Genomic DNA, 20,495 nt, shown 5'->3' with positions numbered 1-20,495 from the left:
TGTCTTTATTTTTGTGGCGGCGTGTAAGCACCTGGGCTGGCCTCGCTTAAGCCGGGGGTCTCAGTTCTTTTAGTCCCCCCGGGATCGGTGAACCTGCAGCCTGGAGCTGCGCTTGTCTTGTGACAGCTGCCCGCTGCTCCTTGAACGCTTTTGCACGATGCAGTCAGGCAGTGGCCGAGCGCGCGCTGGTCTTCCGAACGATCCCCGGATGGCGCGCGCTCCCCTCTTTGCAGAGGGAGGAGAGGGAGGGAGAGGGAGGGAGGGAGGCTCCGTCCAGCAGCAGCAGCAGCAAGAGGAGGGAGGAGGGGTCGCTTCGGAGGGGAAGAGAAATGAAGGAGCCAAGCAGGAAGCCCAAAAGAGTTCGCCTGAAAAAGAGAGCGGCGGAGTTCTAAAGGCAGCGCAGGCGGCCAGAGTTTGCTTGCACGCCTCCCTCGGTTTTGCATTGCGAAAAATAACCACACGCCACCCTCTCTCTCTTTCTCGCTTCCTCTTTCGCCTCCCTGCCTGATTCCGCTGTGAGCGCCCCCCGGGAGAAGGACAGCGCCTTGTGCACGTTTGCACACTCAGCGTGAGAGAAATCCCAGCGAGCAGCCTGGAGGGGGAGGGGGAGGTCATCTGCGTGCAACAGACGCCGTGAGCTTTTCCGGCTCTAAACTCGGCTCTTGGCACCCCCAAGACTCAAGACTGAGAGATACCTTTGAATTTCATTGCATTGCACTTGCGCAAGCAGGGGAAGCGTACCCCCCTCTTCCCCCAGCCCACCACCTGTCGGCCTCGGGAATCTCAAGCAGGCGTGGCAGAATGTACCAGGGACACATGCAGGTAAGTTGCAGCAGGAAGCAGGCTGGGCAAAAAGTGGCTCTGGTTAAGTTTCTCTGGGCTGGGGGGGGGGCGGTGGCATGATGGGGGGAACGGTTGTCTTCACCCCGTGCAACAGGTGAATGGGTGCAAGAGCCTCACTTCGGGGAATGGAAGCTGGCGGAAGCTTGGAGGCTGCAGCAGGAGGCAGGGCGGTGAACTTTGTAACTAACTTTGGGGGCTGCCTGGCCATTGGTTTGACCCGGCGACCTTTCCGCCAGGCCAGTCTCCCCCGCCACCCCCGGGACAAAACCGTCTAGGAAAAGGTTTGGGAATCACCACTGCCTCTGATTTCTGGCACTGTCTTTCAACGCACCTCTGCATGTATGTCAACTGAAGGGCAAACAATAAGAGCCTTTTAGAGGGGCAGGGGAGTGGATTTACAAGATCTGCGGAAGATCTCAGGCAACCCCCCCCCCCAATCCCTGGTGCATGCCTCTTTGCCGCCAGAGACGCTCTGTGTGCATCCCCCCAAAGTGCATCGGGCTGCTGCCACTGTTTGGTATGATTGTTTTGTCTCCCTCATTACCAAGCCCTTCCTCTTTCTCCTCTCCACGTTTAACAGGAAAGGATTGACCTGGCCCAACAAAAACCATGATTTTGTAAAGCTTGGGATTTCAAACGCATGTCTTCAGTGTTTCTAAATAGAAGCTCAGCCTCCTGGTGTTATCGATTCAAGTGTAGCCCTGAAAGAGGATGGCCCTCTCCCTTGGGACACTAGGAATGATGACTTTAACCTTGACTCCCTCCCTTCCTTCTTCACGTGGTCCTTCTCCCTTAAAGAAAGCAGGTATTATTGTGGGAGGAAGCACTAACATTTTGGATTGCTTCTGAGACTCTCGTTTTCTTGTGCAACCAAATCTAATTTCTTGTTTATTCCACCCCCTCCTCTCCCCAAAGAGGAAGCACTTCTATCACCTAGTACAGTGTGGGTCCAGATTGATATTTAACATGCATGAGTTACAGGGATGTCTACATAGAAAGTGCTGGAGTAGAGAGAAAATTACAGTCTCACCAGTTTTCTGTGGTTCTGGGTGATCCAAGGGCTCTTGATCAGCCTTTACCGTCAATGTCAACCACAAGAGTGCATATGTAACATGACACATGAAAGGTAAATGAGCATCCTGACTCAGCACTTCTGGCCTTCTAAAACTGGATGCTGTTAGATCACTTCATGGGTCATTCTATTGGTTCGATAATTAGTTAACATTTGTAGCTCAGCAGTATTTAAGGGTGGGGAGAAGGCCTGTAACAAGGAAATCAAACACAATTATAAGAAAGAGAACAAAGAAATGTTGATTGCATTTTAAATCTTAATCAAGGTTAAAATGCACATTGCTTTTAGTGTAATAAAGCCCCTATTACAAACTATAACAATTGGACTGATCCATAAGCAAGTTAAGCATAAGTTCATGGTTCTAAGGCTGCAGTTCTTTTGTGCATGCTTACATGGAATAGGTACTACTGAACTCCGTGCATACAATCAGCTTACAAACTAATTTATCCCTGTTGATTTCGGCAGGAATAAATGTACTTGCATTTAATTGGTGTTATAAATTGGGTTCAGTATCTTGCACCTGCCTAAACATCTGTGCTCATCTGTGTTGGCATAGTATGAATTCTGGCGTAGACTAAAAAATCCTGTAAGTGAAGAAAGGAGTTGTTACTTTAATAAATATTAATAAGATCATTCATTTCATCAAGAGAAATAGTACTGCATACTTTCTTTTTAAAGATCAGCATCCAGGTGAACAGACCTGGAACTTGCCTGGGATGTAAACAGTTGGTAAACATCAGCTGCTTTAGGTCTTAAAATATAATATGCTCAGAGGCATTTGTCTGGTTTCTAGAATAGCCCCAGTAAACAAATTTGTCATTAAATGATTTGGAAAAGTTTGCTGGATTCAAAGTGCCCCTTGTTTCCTTTAATGCACTTACGTTATGCATTTATGCAAACTTAAGCAGTGATCCTTAGCACATTTATTTGGGAATTTAAAAAACCCTGTAATTTAGCTCCAAGGGAGTACATGTAAGATCTTTTTTTCCCCAATTGTTGACCCAATAAAAATATTTTTAAACCAGAAAAAAGACACATGAGCTTTTTTCAATCTTCATTTTTAGGATTGTTGTATATATAATGTTCAACACTGTGTGTTTCAGTGGGTGGCATATACATAGCTAATTTGCCAGGGGGATTAATTCCCCGTATTTTCCAGTTATGGGAATATCTGTAGTTTTTATTTTAAATTGGCAAAGGCTTACTGAATTTTTTTCCTAACCTTTCTTTATTAGCCAGCTACACATTTTCTCAGAAAATGTCATCCTGTTCCTTTTTTTATCATTTCCCTCCAATTGGCTGTTTTCAGATAGTGATCCAAGTTTGGATAACAGCTGATTAGACAGCTCCAAACCTTTCTCATTCTGCATCTTTCTTCCAAACTTAACTCTCATTTCATACTCAGTCCAATACAGTTAAACACAGGCTAAGTTCTGCAGAAACACTTTTGGAGTACTTTATTCAGCTCTATGCTCCATGGTTCATGGTTGACAGAATGGAAAGGACTGAGGTGATGAGAAGGAAGGTCTAGAAGGAAAATCCTACAAGAAAAAACTGGAGGAACAACTGCCAGGACTGAAAGCGCTATCTCTTAGAGATGTCCAATTGCCCTCACCCAGTAAAGTTTTTTAAAGGGTTTTCTTTGAATGGCAGATCCCCCCCCCCCACTGTATCACAACCTGCTTTGCAGGAAAAAACACCCTGCCATGTGGTATGGGAGGTTGCTCTTGCAAATGCACGAGTCAAAAGTTTTATTGGGTATTGCCCAGTTTGTTGGATTTTGGACAGTGTATTTAGCATAGAAGAAGGGGTGAGGGGATATATTGTCTATTTTCTGATATTAGAAAGGATGTTTTTGTCAGCTCAAAATATATCTTCACTTTTAAAAAAATAGTTGTGGACCAAATTAGTTGTGGAGTGGTGTGTGTGTCTGTGTACATGTGTTTTAAATTTAAGGAATATTGATTTGGTTAAATATTAGGAAGAATGCTTAGCTCCAAAAGCCATTTGGCAATGGAGTTCGGATGCCCAGGGATGTTGTGGAAGTTTGCAAGGTAAGGTAAGACACCGGGGTGCTTTAAGTATAAAATAATTTGCTATATTTGAGCTGCGTAAATAATTCATAGGTCCCCTTCTAAGATCGTGCTTGTAGTCCTGTTGAAGTTAGTCAGATGAAATCAACTTACGTTACCTTAGTGGGCCTGATAAGGCTGAAAGCAAAAAGTTTGCACCTTGTGGAAGACTGTGGAAAGTGGCTGGTCTTGTTTATCTCTGTGATAATATTTGGTTTTTGGATGCCTAACACTTCTGAGAATGAATGCTGTAGGTTGTTTAAAGAGTAGTATTCTCATAATGGAATTCACAAAAGATCTGGACACTGTCATTGTGAACTGGGTTCTCAAACCCCTCAAGTCTGCAAGAAAAGCATACCACTTAAAACAAAACGATTCAGGCTGCAATCCTATGCACACTTACCTGGAGTAAGCCCTGTTGAACACAGTGGTGTATTGCTGAGTAAACATGCCTAGTAGCAGGCTGTTAGACTCATTCATTTTAAAAGTGTTCTGATTTCGAGATACAAAGACAATTCACATCTTCCATAAGAACTGAAACTTTGAAATAAGTCAGATGATGATGATTATTATTATTATTATTATTGCTCAGGTGCTTTAGTTCAGAGCAAACTACACACAATGCAGGAGAGCTATTACGGTATCTCCCAGTGTGTATTTTAAGCTTAATCCTATGCAGATTTAGACAGTCGTAAGAACGTAAGCGTCGGACACGACTGAACGACTGAACAACGACAACAAAGAACATAAGAGCCATGCTAGATCAGACCAAGGGTCCACCTAATCCTGCATTCTGTTCACACAGTGGCCAACCAGCTGCCCACGGGAAACTCACAAGTAGGACATAAGTGCAACAGCACCCTCCCACCCATGTTCCCCAACAACTGGTGTACATAGGCATACTGCCTCTGATATAGGAGGTAGCATATAGCCATCAGGACTTACAGCCATTGATAGCCATATCCTCCATGAATTTGTCCAATCCACTTTTCAAGCCATCCAAATTGGTGGCCATCACTACATCTTGTGGTAGCAAATTCCATAGTTTAACTATGTCCTGTGTGGAGAAGTACTTCCTTTCATCTGTCCTGAATCTTCCACCAATCAGCTTCGTGGGATGACCCTGTTGGGTTCTAGTACGAGAGAGGGAGAAAAATATCTTCCTATCCACTTTCTCCACATGATGCATGTCTTTGTACACCTCTATCATGTCCCCCCTTACTCGCCTTTTTTCTAAGCTAAACAATCCCAGCTGCTGTAACCTTCCCTCATAGAGGAGTTGCTCCAGCCCCTTGATCATTTTAGTTGCCCTTTTCTGCACTTTTTCCAACTCTGCAATATCCTTTTTAGATGTGGTGATCACAACTGTACGTAGTATCCCAACTGTGGTTGCACCATAGTTTTGTATAAGGGGAGTGTGGTCTTGGCAGTTGTATTCACTATTCCTTTCCTAATCATGCCTAATATGGAGCTTGCTTTTTTCACGGCAGCCACACACTGGATTGACATTTTCATCAAGCTGCCCACCACAACCCCAAGATCTCTTTCTTGGTCAGCTACCGCTAGCTCAGATTCCACCAGCTTATACTTGAAGTTGGGATTTTTTGTCCCAACGTGCATCACTTTACACTTGCTTACACACTGAACCACATTTGCCATTTGGAGTCCTATTCTCCCAGTTTGGAGAGATCCTTTTGGAACTCATCACAATCCCTTTTCATTTTAACCACCCTAAATAATTTGGTGTCATCAGCAAACCTGGCCACTTCACTCCTCACTCCTAATTCCAGATCATTTATGAACAGGTTGAAAAGCATTGGTCCTAATACAGATCCTTGTGGGATCCTACTATTTACATCCCTCCATGGGGAGAATTTACCATTTATTCCTACTCTCTGTTTTCTGTTCTTTAATCCGTTACTGATCCAAAAGAGGACCTCTTATTCCATGACTGCTAAGCTTGCCCAGGAGTCTTTGGTGAGGGTCTTTGACTAAAGCCATTTGGAGATCCAAGTAAACAGTGTCTAACAGATCACCCCCATCTACATGTTTACTGACACTCTCAAAGAACTCTAAAAGGTTAGCGAGACAGGACTTACTTTGCGGAAGCCATGTTGATTCTTTTCCAGCAGGGCTTGTCCTTCTGTATGCTTACTAATTTTATCTTTAATAATGTTTTCAACCAATTTACCTGAAACACTTAAGCGAACCAGCCTGTAATTTCCCAGATCCCCTCTGGACCCCTTTTAAAAAATTGGGGTTACATTGGCCATTTACCTGTCCTCTGGTACAGAGGCTGATCTTAAGGACATGTTGCATATTTCTGTTAGAAGATCTGGGGGACGATAGCATCTTCCTAATATTAAATTAGTTCTGGAGCCCAGTATTGTCACCCACAGCGCTTCTGTGGAAGAGTCTGCCCCTTTTAGGTTTTCTAGTTTGCTCAACACTATGCTCTCTTTGACGTATAGAGCAACATCTCCTCCAGTATGCCCTTCCCTGTCCTTCCTATAGAGTTTATATCCAGAGTTGACCATATCCCACCGGTTCTCTCCATTCCATCAGGTTTCCGTAATGCCCGCTATATCTAGGTTCTCCTTTAAAACCAGGCACTCCAACTCTCCCATTTTGACTTGGGGGCTTCTAGCATTTGCCCGATGTCTCTGGCGTGTACATCTTCTGCTATGGCACTTAGGCCTCTTTGATTGGCTATCATGTTTCACAATATACTTATGGCCTATTTCCTCCCCTTCTACATTTGGGCAATCGGAAGCATTTTCATTTTCATCCCCCAGGGATGATTTAACCCAAACCAGATTCTTCCAGCTCCTGTCAGTTTTCCCCCAGGGCTCAGTTTTCTGACTAAACCTGCATAGGATTTTGCCTTAAAAGGAGCTTTAGGCCCCCACTGGCCTGGAGTAACACAATCCCCCTACAAGCTACGCTTACCCCCGCTGGGAAAAAAAGACAGGTATCTGTGTTGTGCATGCCTTTGTCTGCCTATGAATGTATTAGCAATTTTGGGATGGATGTACTTTGCACCTTGGATAGCTCCTCTAAAGTTCTGACTGGTTCTGACTGAAACCCGGAGTGGATCCACCCCCCCACTGACATCGGAGCCACCGGCCTCCACTGGGAAAGAGTTGAGCACACCACCACCCCACACTCCCCTGTTTAAACTTGCAACCTCACAGGGCTGATTTTGGCTTACGCTAGTTATTGTGAACTGCTCTGGAATTTAGGAATGAAGGGTGGTATGTAAATATTTCAAATACTTAAGTTAGTGTCAGGATAAAAAGACACAACTTCTCATTTCGGCAGCACAATGCTACTATAGAATCATTTATAAACTGCCATCAGATCCTAAAAAGGATGAAGAGTTGTTGTAAAAATGTTTCAGAGAGAGAGAGGTTAAATCCACAGTCCAAGGACCAAACAATCACAACTTCCCTCTTGCAGCCAACTCATGATGAGAATTTCCTTGTGAGAACCAGGCAATTACTGATATGCCCATGATTGCTGGGAAAAGTGCAGTTACAATTCCAAGAAATTTCTGCTGTCCGTATCGGTGATTGGCCAGGTTACACACTACTGTTTTCCATTTGAGATAATGACTGTTGAGTCCTCTTCTGCAGTATTGAATTACAACATATCTTTTCGGCTCTGATTCTAAATACTTCACCAAGTGCCACTGAAATTGATGGGATTTACTTCCAGACCTTGGCTTGGAGCTTAAATTAACTTGACTTAGGGCACAATCCTATGGATGTTTAGATAGAAAAAAGTGCAGCAACTTCCAGCATCTCCCACCCCAGCATGGCTGGCTGGGGCATGCTGGAGGTGTAGGACTTTTATGTCTAAACACGCATAGGATTGCACCCTTAAGGAAGTTTATACAAGGAAAGTTTCCTGTTCTCTTCCCTGCAGCCCCTGAAAACCTACTCCGGAGGGTTGGGGGGCCCTCCTGACCAATGTGTGATGGGACACAGGGGGCTGCTGGGGGAGTGGTAAATTGCTCAAAATTGGGTGAAAAAAAACACAATGTGCAGGAGGACCCTCCAGAGAGGCATTTCTGCAGGTGCTGGGGGAAAAGAGGGATGGCAAACCTTCTTACCATGAACTTCTTTAAGTTAATTTATCTTAGAATCTATGCCAATGTGTTTAGAAGTGTGGTGTTAGAGTTTGTTTAAGGAAAGAATGAACGCCCTGCACTTTGGAAACAATATTTCAGTCCCGCTGTATAATTAATTTGAAGCCATATTTTGAGGGCCTTAACTCAGAAACAGATTTCTCAAATCGTTTAACTTGGGGATGTGTTGTTTGCTTCAGCAGAACTTTAAACATAACTCCATTTTGATGCTGGCTGCCTTCAGATGCATACTTCAAATATTCTCCAAACTATGGTTTAGTGGATTTGGAATGAGCTCTGTGTTCCCATACTCTTATCTCCACCTCCCCTCTTCCCCTCTTGCACATAACTTAATAAATGACTTCTTGGTTGAGTCAAACCATAGTTTGTGTTTAAATCTAGAGCAAACCATGGTTTGCAATCCCCGTTTAGAGGGCTTACTCAGACTATAGTTTGCTCGTTGGGCATTAACAGCAAAGTACAGTCTGATTAAAGCATGAAGATGCATGCAAGGGGGAGGAGTTATGGGGAGTTGGAAAGCAAGAGCATATGAGGACACAGGTTGTTCCTAATCTTTGGATCAGAAACATGATGTCTGAATGCTGTCACTGGCAGTATTGTAATCCATTTATTTCGTTTGGAATGTAAGACTGCAGTGGAGTCCGTTAAGTGGGCTGAGAAGATACACATCTAGATACGCAGTAGTGTGTACATACTGAATCCCATCCTGACATCTCTAAACAAGCTGTACAAATTTAGCCAAGAATTATCCTGTTGTAAACATAAGGAGCATAATCCAGCAAAAGTTAGTCATAACTAAGTCCCAAGGAAAGCAAGGGAATAGGATTTAGTTGGGAATAATTTAAGATCATTGCTGGCAGTGGGACTTAAGTCATGACTAACCTTTGCTGATCGTGAGCTTCAATTTTAAACTTGGGAGTGTCACTTTTCAAACTCTAATTTTATTGTTGTAAATTCCTATTCGCTTCCGGGCTCATTTAAGGTGATGGTGCTTACCTTTAAAGCCCTAAATATCTCAGGACTCAAATATCTGGAGGAGTCCCGTTCCCTACACCAGCTGGCCTGGGCTTTAAGATCATCAGGGAGCCACTTCTGCAAGTATCGTTGGTACATTATGTGGCTACAAAGAAGAGAGAGTCTTCTCTGTTGGGGTGTGGAACACCCTACCCAACTGACTTTGAGATTATATTCTTTTCAGCACCACATCAAAACGTATTTGCCCGAGTGTTTTGAATTCACTTATTAAGCTGGTTGAGTTATCTGTGTATTTATTTCCTGTCTGTCATTACTGTAGTTGGTGTTGTTTTATTGTTTTTATTGTATATTAGGGTTTTCTAAAATTACATGTTGTATTCCACACTGATATCACAAGATTTAGGGCAGTATAAAAATATTTCAGTTAATTCATTAATTCATTGGTTTGGGCCCCAAAGTCCTGGGCTGCTACTAGATGCAGCTGGAAGGAAGGAAAGCAGAAACTGTTTCTGCCCTTAGGGAGAGTGTTACATCAGTCTTTCTGACTGATTGGATTTTGCGTTCTGCTTGCTAATAATGAACCTGAAGGTAAAAGAAAATCTTCCAATGCATTTTTTTGTGGCAGGCAGTACTGATATTTAAACACCCACTTTTATGTGAGAGTAGATAGAATCCAAGTGTCCTCCTGTTGTCAGGTTGTTCCTGTCTGCCTGTCTGTGGGGGTGGAAACAGGAAGGCCCCACTCATGCTGCTGCCACTGTCTCCCTGAATTTCCAAAAGCACCCTGTTTTTCTTCTGTGTCTGCCACATTTCCCAGCTGATGTTTAAGAAAAAACAATACTGGCTTGGGGCAGCCTTCTAAAGAGCTTTGGGTTCTGTATTTCTTCATCGTGTGCTTGCCATCTGACATCTAGCAGTACGGGTGGTCTGGGATATTTGGCAATCCCAGTCAGTTTTTAGGGTTTGAGAGGGGGACATGAAGTCATTTCTATCTTCTTCAAAGGGAGAAGTCTCTTACCATTGGCAAATATCCTCCCCAATACTTTCCTTCACACAGACACAGTGGAGGCTGATGGCTTTGATGTCGGTGGGGTGGTGAATCTGCTCCAAGTTTCAGTCAGAATCAGTCAGAACTGTAAAGGAGGTAGAGGTGCTTTGCACCTTGGATAGCTCTTTTAGAGTTCTGACTGATCCTGACTGAAACCCAGAGTGGATTCACTGCACCACTGACATCAGAGCCACCAGCCTCCACTGTGCGTGCACAGACACACACGCACACACTTGCTCGAGGATATCCACCCATGCATTCCACTTTACTCTTATAGGGGGTGACAAGGTCTCATTGGGGCACTGTGTTTGAGAAGCCCCTGTGTTTGTTGTAGAAAGAAGCAATTTGCCCCACATTAGCTAGAGTGGCATAGTACTGTTATGTGTACCCCACTTTCCCATGCAGTTAGAGGTTTCAGGGGTGCTTACCTGGATTTCATTTCCTTTAGAAAGAGGATCTTTGGAGACTTAAGTCTTTTTGTAATAGTTATTTACAAATACATGGAGGCAGATAACCTAAGCACTCTGATAGCAAATCCCACTGCCCTAATACCAGATCTCCAGAGAGAGAGGGAGAGAGAGACCCCCAAAAACTACTTTCCAGAGCTCAAAGTTAGCCCTCTGTCTCTTTCTGGCTGGGGCAGGGTGGGAAGAAAAAGGTATTCCTTTCGCCAAAATGGCTCTGACCTTCCAAACGTGTCCCCAGTTATTTCCTAGTCACTGTGGTTCATTTACCTGCAATTTTCCTAGCAAAAGATGTACTGGCAACTTTGCCACTGATCATTAACTTTCAAGCAGTTCTTCTAGCTCTATTAACCTTCTCTTGTCTAGACCCCATATCTTACAACAGTGCTTCATTTCTTTATGGCAGGGAGTGGGCAACATGTGGCCCTCCGTATGTTTCGTTCTGCAACTCCCATGATCCCTTACCACTGGTTGTGCTGGCTAATGCTGGTGGAGTTGTAGGCCAAAACATCTGGAGGGTCACAAGTTGCCCCACCTGCTTTATGGTTAGAATGGACACTCTGAAGGTGATGAAAACTACTGCTGGCCCTCTTTGCTTTGCTCCTTAAAGAGGAGCAGGGCTGGCATCAAGGGTAGGCATGGTTGGGCACCTGCCAAGGACACACACCCTAGCAGGGACCCACTGACAAGACCCTCACTGGAGTTGCTGCTCCTTTTTCTCGTTGCACCCTGCTTGTTCATCTGCTTCTTGCTCTGGCCCAGACAACGATGGTGACAAGAAGGAAGAGCAGTGGATGCCATGGCCTACTTGCTTACTGGCTCTCTGCCTGTCAAGCAAGCAAGTGGCAGCAGTGATGAGAAGCGATAGTAGCTGGTGACAATGGTGGTGAGAAGGTGGACTCGCTGATGGAGGGGGACCATTGAGGGTGTTTGCTCAAGGGCCCTCAAAAACCTGGAGCCAGCACTGATGAGGAAGAAGTGGTGGCTGCCTTAGATCCCTTTGCAAAGGAAAATGGAGGATTCTCCCTTTGAAGAGGGCACTCTGCCTGTCAATGAATAATACTTAGCATCGGTATAGCATTTTAGGATGTTCAATACACTCACATGCATTACTTTTTTGGATTCCTTAATCTTATACACCTTAGAAAAAGCAGAAAAGGAAGGCTCAGCGTTGATTGAAGAATGGTGGTGGTGGTGCAGGTGGTGATGATGATTTCAGACTCAGTTTCTTGTTACTTTTCCCAGCCCTTTCAGAACATCTCAGGTGGCCCCACCCTTACATACCTTAGACAAAGCAGAAAAGGCAGGCTCAAACGTAATCCTTAACCATAGTCTTGTAAGGCAGATGTCTTACAGTATTATCCCCATATTGGCAATGGGGGGATGAAGCTAATATCGAGAGGGAGTGGCTTGCTGAAAGCCTCCTGGTGAGTTCATGGCAGAGGTGGGATTTGAAATGGCTTCCTGATTTGCAGTGCAGACTCTTACCTACACCAGCTTGCAGGTCACTATGTAGGAGAACAGTAGTGGTATCCTGTGCTCCAGACCCATCCACAAAGAGATTCCCTCTAGGAGGCTTGAAACTACAGTAGATTTTGTCTGCTTGTTCAATTGTTACTGTATCCCACTTCTCCAAATTGCTCATGGTGGCTTATGAGACTGTCCTAAATATGAAAAAGGTGATATTTGGATACAGGTACTTGAGATGGAATAGGCCCCAACTGAGGAGGCTCTGCTCATTCTGAGTGGAGGACTTGGGTCATTTGAATACAGAACAAACAAGGCCATGGAACAACACTCATGAAGCCTTCGGCAGAACCCTATATTTCCCAGGACCTACTGTAACTCAGCCCAAGCACATACAATTGAAACACCCACATACTGCAGGGACCAAGTCTCTTGTACTCTATAAGGCACTATGCACACTCACATTGATGGTGTAATAAGAATAATGAAAACAAGTTATCATTGAAATATTTTTATTACTTATGCTATGCCCATTGCTATACTAAGCACCATATAAAAACGTGGAGACTTAAAATCTGCCCTGCTACGAGGTTGAGGGGAGAGGATTGTCCACCATTTACAGCTGGCTGGTTGCTTGCTGCCTGTAACACCCCCCCCCCCATCTCCCAGTATCCTGCCTTGCATCAGCCTGCGCTGATTGCGGAGTGAGTGGGAACACCTGCCGAAGTTTTCTCCAGCCAACCGGAGCAGAGTGCTATCTCTGAGCCTTGAGATCTCCAGGCATTGTGGAGACTTAAAATCTGCCCTGCTACGAGGTGGCGGGCCACCACCGAAGGGGGCGACACCGAAGGGGGCGCGCCCCTTTGGTTTGCCCCTTCGGTTTGCCACGAGGGCAAGGGTGCCTTCCATCTTCTCTTCCTTTTGGATTACTTACATCTTGGTCATCTATTGATTGCCTGTACTGTGTGTAGTGAGGTGTGTGAAGTGAGGTGTCCCTGACTGAGAGCAGGGACCCTCTGCCAACAGCAGTTCTTCTTATGTTATTGTTGCCCACCCTGGGAGAGAGACAGGGGATAGAGGCTTCATATCCCACAACTCCTTCTCTGCCCAGGGTGGGAGCCTGTGGTAGCTTGAAGTGGGGCTTACCCTGGGTGAGAGCCAGGGGGTGCAGGGGAAAACTGCTTTGCCACCTTCCAGGTGAGATAGAATGAGCATGAACCAATGGAAGATGGTTACATGGCTAGGAAATAGCACTTTACTTGTTCTCTACTTTATTTGGTTGGGTAACAAGCCTGATGTCCTAATTGTGACCAGCGGCTGGTTACAACCACAGTTACAAACTGTGACTGTATTAGTTTGGTTGGGAGTGATTGTTGGATGAGTGGAGTGTATGAGTTGACTGGTTGATTGTATATTTGAATGGTGGGTGGCTGTAGAGAGTGTGTGGGTATTTTACAGCGGTAAGGATGTGCCTAGGAGACTCTAATGTGGGGACCTATGGAGGAGGCACCACTATTCCAGTGACTTGGGGCAGAAGGAGATATGGTAGGAGCACGGGTTGGGACATCAAAGTAGAATGGGCCACAAGTGTTTATACACTGTTCCCCTTCTACCCCCCTCCTCTAGCTCTCATGTAGCTGGTAGCTCTTCCACTGTGCCCTCCTGTCTTGCGGTGCTGCTATTTAATGCCAGATCGGTCTGCAACAAGACCGCACTCATTCACGATTTAATCGTGGATGAGCGGGCCGACCTGCCGACTTGGGTGGGTGAGCTGGGTGGAGTCAACCTGACTCAGCTCTGCCTGCCTGGGTACTCAGTGCAGCACCAACATAGGTTAGAGGGCTGGGGGTGGGGAGTTGCAGTGGTTCATAGAACTTCCATCTCTATCATCAGGAGACCACTCCACCTTGGAGCAGGCCTTGAGGGGTTGCACCTGGTGTTGGGCCATAGAGACAGATTGGGGATGCTGCTGGTGTACCACCCACCCTGCTGCCCAGCTTCTTCCCTGACTGAGCTGGCGGAGGCAGTTGCAAGTGTGGTGTTGGAGGAACCCAGGATGGTGGTTCTGGGTGACTTCAACTTCCATGCTGAGGCTGTCTCCGGAGTTCCAGCTCAGGACTTCATGGCCTCCATGAGAACCATGGGGCTGTCTCAGTATGTCATCGGCCCAACACATGAAGCAGGGCACACCCTTGATTTGGTTTTTGCTCCAAGTTGTGAGATGGGTAGTCTGAAGATTGGGGGGCTCCAAGTAACCCCATTGTCATGGTCAGACCATTTGAACTTACGGCATTACTGTCCTCCCACGGGGGTGGGGGGCCTATTCGGATGGTCTGCCCTAGGAGACTGATGGAATCCAATGGATTTCTGAATGCTCTTGGGGATTTTCCAGTGGAGAGAGCTGGTGATCCAGCCAAGACCCTAGCCTCACTGTGGAACAGTGAGATGCGGAGGGCCATCGACATGATCGCACCTGAGTTCCCTCTCCGGCACTGTGGAGCCCGTTCTGCTCCCTGGTATACTGGGGAGCTGTGGTCAATGAAACAGGCTGGACATCGGCTGGAGCGCAAGTGGCGCAAGACTCGAAGTGAAGATGACCGAGCACGCTCTAGAATGCATAATCGTGCCTATTGTGTGGCAGTGCAGGCAGCAAAGAAGGTTTATTTTGCTGCCTCCATTGTGTCCTCAAGTAGCCGTCCAGCGGAGCTCTTCCGGGTGGTCTGGCGGTTGTTAACATCTTCCCCAGTAAATGGGGCCCTGGCCCCGTCGAGGACCCGCTGTGACCTTTTTGCATCGCATTTTGATAGGGATGTACGAAAATCACTTACCTTTCACCGATTATGCTGATGGGGGGGGGAGGCATTCCGTCCCTCCCCCCGGAATCCTGGACACGGGGGGAGATGCTCTGTTCCTCCCCCCCAGAATCCTCTGCGGCCGGCTGTGCTCCGCGGCAGCTCCGCGGAGCAGCTGGCCAGGCCTGGCCAGGCCAGAGCCGTCTGCAGCCGGATTTCCAGCCGCGGAGGGCTCTGGGTAAAAAACAATAACAACAAAAAACCTGCGTACACAAATGGCGGCGGCTATGGCCGCCGCCATTTACTTTCCTTCTTTTTGGCCGTCTTAATCTATGTAAATATTTACATAGACTATGACGGCGAAAATAAGGGGAACGCAAATAGCGTAGCGTAGCCGCCGCCATTTGCGTACGCTTTTTTTTTTTACCCAGACGTTTTAGGCTACGTAAAAACTTACGTAGCCTATCACGTCTGTGTAAAAAAAAAACAAAAAAAACCCCGGCAAATGGCGGTGGCGGCAGCCAGTTGGAAGACCGGCTGCAGCCGCCGCCGGAGCCGCCGCCGCCCGGAAGATCCGCTCCAGGTAAGTCTCGTTCTGGGGGGATCCGCGGGGGGGGCAGGCTGTTCCACCACAGATTTCGGGGGACCGAATGCACTGGCATTCGGCCTCCCCGAGATCCGTGGCAGGATTCTCTGCCATCCCTACATTTTGAGGACAAAATTGCTTTTCTCCGCAGCAACCTTGATGCTGTTCTTAGTGCAGTACCAGTCAAGGTGTCTGATGCCACCATCTGCCCGATTTTGTGGGATCAGTTCCAGTTGTTACGGCCTGATGATGTGGACAAGATGCTTGCAATAATGCGACCGACGACGTGCCCTCTTGATCCCTGTCCCTCCTGGCTAATAAAAGCTAGCTGAAGGGGTATGACTGGGTGGGTCCAGGGAGTGATAAATGCTTCCCTGCGGGAAGGGGTGGTCCCTGCTGTCCTTAAGGAGGCAGTAGTGTGGCCACTCCTGAAGAAGCCCACCCTGGACCCAACAGTATTAGACAACTACCACCCAGTCGCAAATACCCCTTTTCTAGGGAAGGTACTTGAGAGGGTTGTGGCGAATCAACTGCAGGCACTCTTGGAGGATACTGATTATCTAGACCCATTTCAGTCTGGGTTTTGTTCTCGTTATGGGACTGAATCAGCCTTGGTCGCCCTGATGGATGACCTTCATCGAGAGGAGGACAGGGGGAGTGCAACCCTGTTAATTCTGCTCGATCTCTCATCGGCTTTTGATACCATTGACCATGATATCCTCCTGGATCGACTCCGTGGGATGGGTATTGGAGGCACTGTGCTACAGTGGTTCCGGTCCTACCTACGGGGCCGATTTCAGAGAGTAACATTGGGTAACTATTCCTCAGCCCCTTGGCAATTGAGCTATGGGGTGCCGCAGGGTACCATCCTGTCCCCAATGTATTTATTTATTTATTTATTTCATTTCATTTCTATACCGCCAATTGCTGAAGCTCTCTTGTTTAACATCTATATGAAGCTATTGGGAGCGCTCATTAGGGGATTTGGAGCTAAATGCCATCAGTATGCTGATGAGATGCAGCTCTATCTCCCTGTGACATCTGAATCAGGAGAGGCTGTGCAAGTCCTGAATCAGTGGCTAGACTCGGTGATGGGCTGGATGAGGGCCAATAAACTAAAGCTGAATCCTGGCAAGACGGAAGCCCTGTGGGTTAGTGGTTCCCGGGTCCGGGAGATAGGCTCACTGCCTGTTCTGGATGGAGTTGCACTCCCTCAGAAAGATCAGGTCCGTAGTCTGGGGGTACTCCTAGATCCATCATTGTCGCTGGAGGCCCAAGTGGTTGCGGCAGCTCAGAGTGCCTTTTACCAGCTTTGGCTGGTTCACCAGCTACGGCCTCTCCTGTACAAGGATAGCTTGGCCACGGTGGTACAGGCATTAGTAACCTCAAGACTGGATTACTGCAATGCGCTCTATGTGGGACTGCCCTTAAGGCTGGTCCAGAAGCTGGAGCTAGTGCAGAATGCAGCAGCTCAGCTGTTGTCGGGAGCTGCCCCTTTTCAGCGTGTAACTCCTTTGCTGAGGGAACTGCACTGGCTGCCTATTCACTACCGGGCCAGGTTTAAGGTATTAGTACTAGTGTACAAAGCCCTAAACAACTTGGGGCCAGGATACCTGAGAGAGCGCCTCCTTCCCTACCAACCTGCCTGGTCACTGAGGTCATCAGAGGGCATGTTTCTGGTGATTCCACATGGACCTATGGCCCGATTGAAGTCCACCAGGAAAAGAGCCTTCAGTGTGGTGGCCCCCTTCCTATGGAATTCCCTGCCTTTAGAGGTCAGGCAGGCGCCAACATTGTGTTCTTTCCAGCGCCTCCTGAAGACGTTGTTCTTTCAAGAGGCTTTCCTTGCATGACCAGCCTTGGGTTGTTGAATTCCACTTCGTTGGGATTTGTCTTTTTAAAAATGTTTTAACTTTTTAAACTCTTTTAACCATTGTTTTATTCTTATGTTGTTCACCGCTCCAAAATCTTCTGATGAGGAGCGGTATATAAATATTGTAAATAATTAAAATAAATAAATAAATAAAATAAAAACAAACTGAAACTAGAGCAATGTTAAAGGAGCCATACTGTGCTCTTGAGGCTCTTGAGCATCAGTTGTTGGAGAGACTCTAAACAGAGGATTAGACTTAACAGCTTCTGGTAACTTGTTCTCAAGAGTCTAAGGGTTCTTGCTGAAAAGACCTTTCCTCTGCTGCTATCCATTCCTAATTTCTTTGGCTGATGGAACTCTGAGTGGGGCTCTTCCTACCTATTAAGGTGAAACGATCAATTGTCACTATGGATGTGTTAGAAATTCACTCAGTAGAGGGTTGTTTACAGATTTACCTGATCCTCACCTCCCAGAAGTGTATATGGAAACCAAAACAATGCAGTTGAAAATTTGTCTATTTCTGGGCTTGCAATGTATATTTCACCAAAGAAAAATATGAGCTCGAGAATGCGTTTCTTAACTACGTACAAATAAACTTCAGTCAATGGGGGAATATATCAATTAATGCTCATCCATCGGAAAAATGCACACAGAAATATGTAGAGCTTCGGCTATTGGGCAGTATAGAAATGAGCTTCGGCTATTGGGCGGTATAGAAATAAATAAATAAATAAGTACAGATTTTTCCCCATTAAAAAAAAAATGCAGAAGGAACCAGCACAGAATGGACATGGAAGGTGGAAAAGGAGGTCGTTCACAGAAATGAACATGACAGATCTGCCCATTCCTAGCAGTCAGATATGAACTCTACCACTATAGGGTAGAGCACAGGTGGGCAGAACGTGAAGGTGGGCAGATGTTTTGGACTTCGGCTCCCAGAAGCCCTTGCCAGCATGGCCAATGGTCAGGAATGCTGAGAGCTGGCCCAAAATATCTAGAGATCTACTTTCTGTCCATCCCTGGTGTAGAAGTACTATCAGTTATAGTTCTAGCCGTAAAGCAGCTGCTAATAGTAAAAGGGTTGCCTAACTCAAAGAACTGTCAGAAATCCAACTATTTTGGTCTTGTTAATCCTCTTTTTTTAGAATAAAGATGACACAGGCATCAACTGTCTCTCTAATATTTTGCAGAATGGATCGGACTTAGAACTAGCACTGTGCTTCTGACAACAAAAATAAGTACAGTCATCCCTGTGTGTGTCTGTGCGTGTGTTGTGTACTGTGTGTTGAGTGTTGTGTACGGTGTACTGTGTTGTGTACTGTATCAAGAAAAAGCAACTTGCTTTACATAAATAAATATATAAACACCAACCTAGTTCTGAGTCAAATCTTTGTTTGAAAGCGACAACCTAAGCAAAATTTTAGAGCCAAGAGACCCAAGGAAATCTCAGCTGGTTATTGGAACATTCTTCACCAAACCTTAATAGTGGTGACATATTAATTCCACAAACCTCAGTCTCTTAGGTTGTGTCTGCACTTCTTAGGGATGTATGAAAGGGACTTACCTTGTCCCGCAGCTTTTTTCGCGGTGGGGGGGAGGCGCTTCGCTTCTCCCCCCGAAGTTCAGGCGAGGGGGGGGAGGCGTCCCGCCTTGCCCGGCCGAAATTCAGGCCGGGGGGGAGGCGCCTCGCCCAGCTGAAATTCAGGCTGGGGAGAAGCACCCCATCTCCCTGGCCGCGAAAGAAAAAGTAAAAACAAAAACAAAAAAAACAGTGATAGGCTACGTAACGATTAACGTAGCCTATCACGACTAGATTTCCAAAGTCACCCGTGATAGGCTACGTGACAATTAACGTAGCCTATCACGGGTGACTTTGGAGGGGAAAAAAAAAGCGCGTACACAGGAGCAGGAACAGTTGGAAAGTGCTTCATGTCTGAGACCATCTTCATACAATTACTTAATTTCAATACCTGCTTAACACACGTTACTTCTATAATGATCTCACAGGGAAGAAGCCGATTCAAGCCTATAGAAATTATATGTGATTCTTTTACCACACAATAAGCTACTTCTCTAGACCAGATCTGAGTCTCTAAAAAACTGTCTTCTAATGCACAGAGGCTAAAATGTGGCTGGGAATGATGGGAGTTGCAGTCAAACACTTCTGGAGGGCACCAAGTGGGGAAGGCTGGTCTAGTCGGTGGGGAGGCCTATTGGATGCCATCTTGTTCAGCCTCGCCCCCTCCACCTGGTCTTGCGTCTGAGATCAGGAAGAAGGGTTTCCAGCTCAGATCCTGGGATGTGGTTTCCAGGCAGGCCACATTCCAAGCATCTCTACTTGTAATAATTTGCTTCTCAATGTCATTTTTCCCATGACTAAGCAGAAATGGGACCCTTTGGGACTGAGCTCAGGTATTCATGATCCGGTCAATGGGTTCTCATCCCCTTTGGAGTCATTGTGAAATCTTGCTCTGTGTTTCTTCTTCAAGACAGTGATGGGTTCCTCAGTATGCCAGTGGGATAGATGGGTGGGCTCAGGGAGCATCTTCATCTTGTCACAAAGGAATTTGGGGAGAACAGTTATTTTGAGTCTAAACTGTGCTCCTGCTGCATTTAGAAAATAATGTTGTAGTAGGAGCTGGTGTATGTCATTGATGGATGAGTGTCTTAAAAATTTACAGTGGCTTTGGCCTATTTTTCATTAGAGTGGCAAACCCATGTCTGTCTATGTGTTGTAGCACTTCGTATTGCAGGTGCGGGAACTGATAACTGAATGCTTTGCCATGGAATACAAAGGTTCCTACTCTTAGAAAATTAGATAGTAACAAGAATTCTAGGCTAAAACTCTTATCCCCAAAATTTAAAATCCTAGTTTTGTATATGGAGGGAACTGTCTTTGTAGGGAGGAGTATTTAATCATGAGAGCCCCCAACCTGCAGTCTGAAATGCTATAGGCCGGTCACAGTTTACCACCTACATGAGATCTAGAACTATTTAATACCTATCTAGAGTGTCTACTTAAAAAAAAACAATGACAAGAAAGCTTGCAATTTAAATCCGTGCTAAAATGAGGCATTTGGCTGAACTTGGTTTAGTTTGGGCGAGGGTCTGCTTTCATGCAGAATTAAAGTTGGGCCCCATCTACATGGCACC

General features: G+C 46.0%; 1 protein-coding gene across 1 annotated transcript in view; it reads left to right on the top strand.

Moving 5' to 3' along the window:
* The first annotated feature begins 294 nt into the window (after positions 1-294).
* PEX5L (peroxisomal biogenesis factor 5 like) overlaps positions 295-20,495 on the top strand; it is a 241,238-nt gene continuing 221,037 nt past the window's right edge. Inside the window, exon 1 of the mRNA XM_084842080.1 lies at positions 295-822. Within this exon, the coding sequence (XP_084698206.1) occupies positions 802-822 (21 nt within the window). The 5' untranslated portion in view covers positions 295-801. The remainder of the gene's footprint in view (positions 823-20,495) is intronic.

Source organism: Heloderma suspectum, chromosome 3, assembly GCF_057233095.1.
Source record: "Heloderma suspectum isolate Gila_16-S chromosome 3, 16-S_ref, whole genome shotgun sequence".
Lineage (NCBI taxonomy): Eukaryota > Metazoa > Chordata > Lepidosauria > Squamata > Helodermatidae > Heloderma > Heloderma suspectum.
The sequence above is the reverse complement of the archived record's forward strand: the minus strand, read 5'-3'. Positions and strand labels throughout refer to the sequence as shown.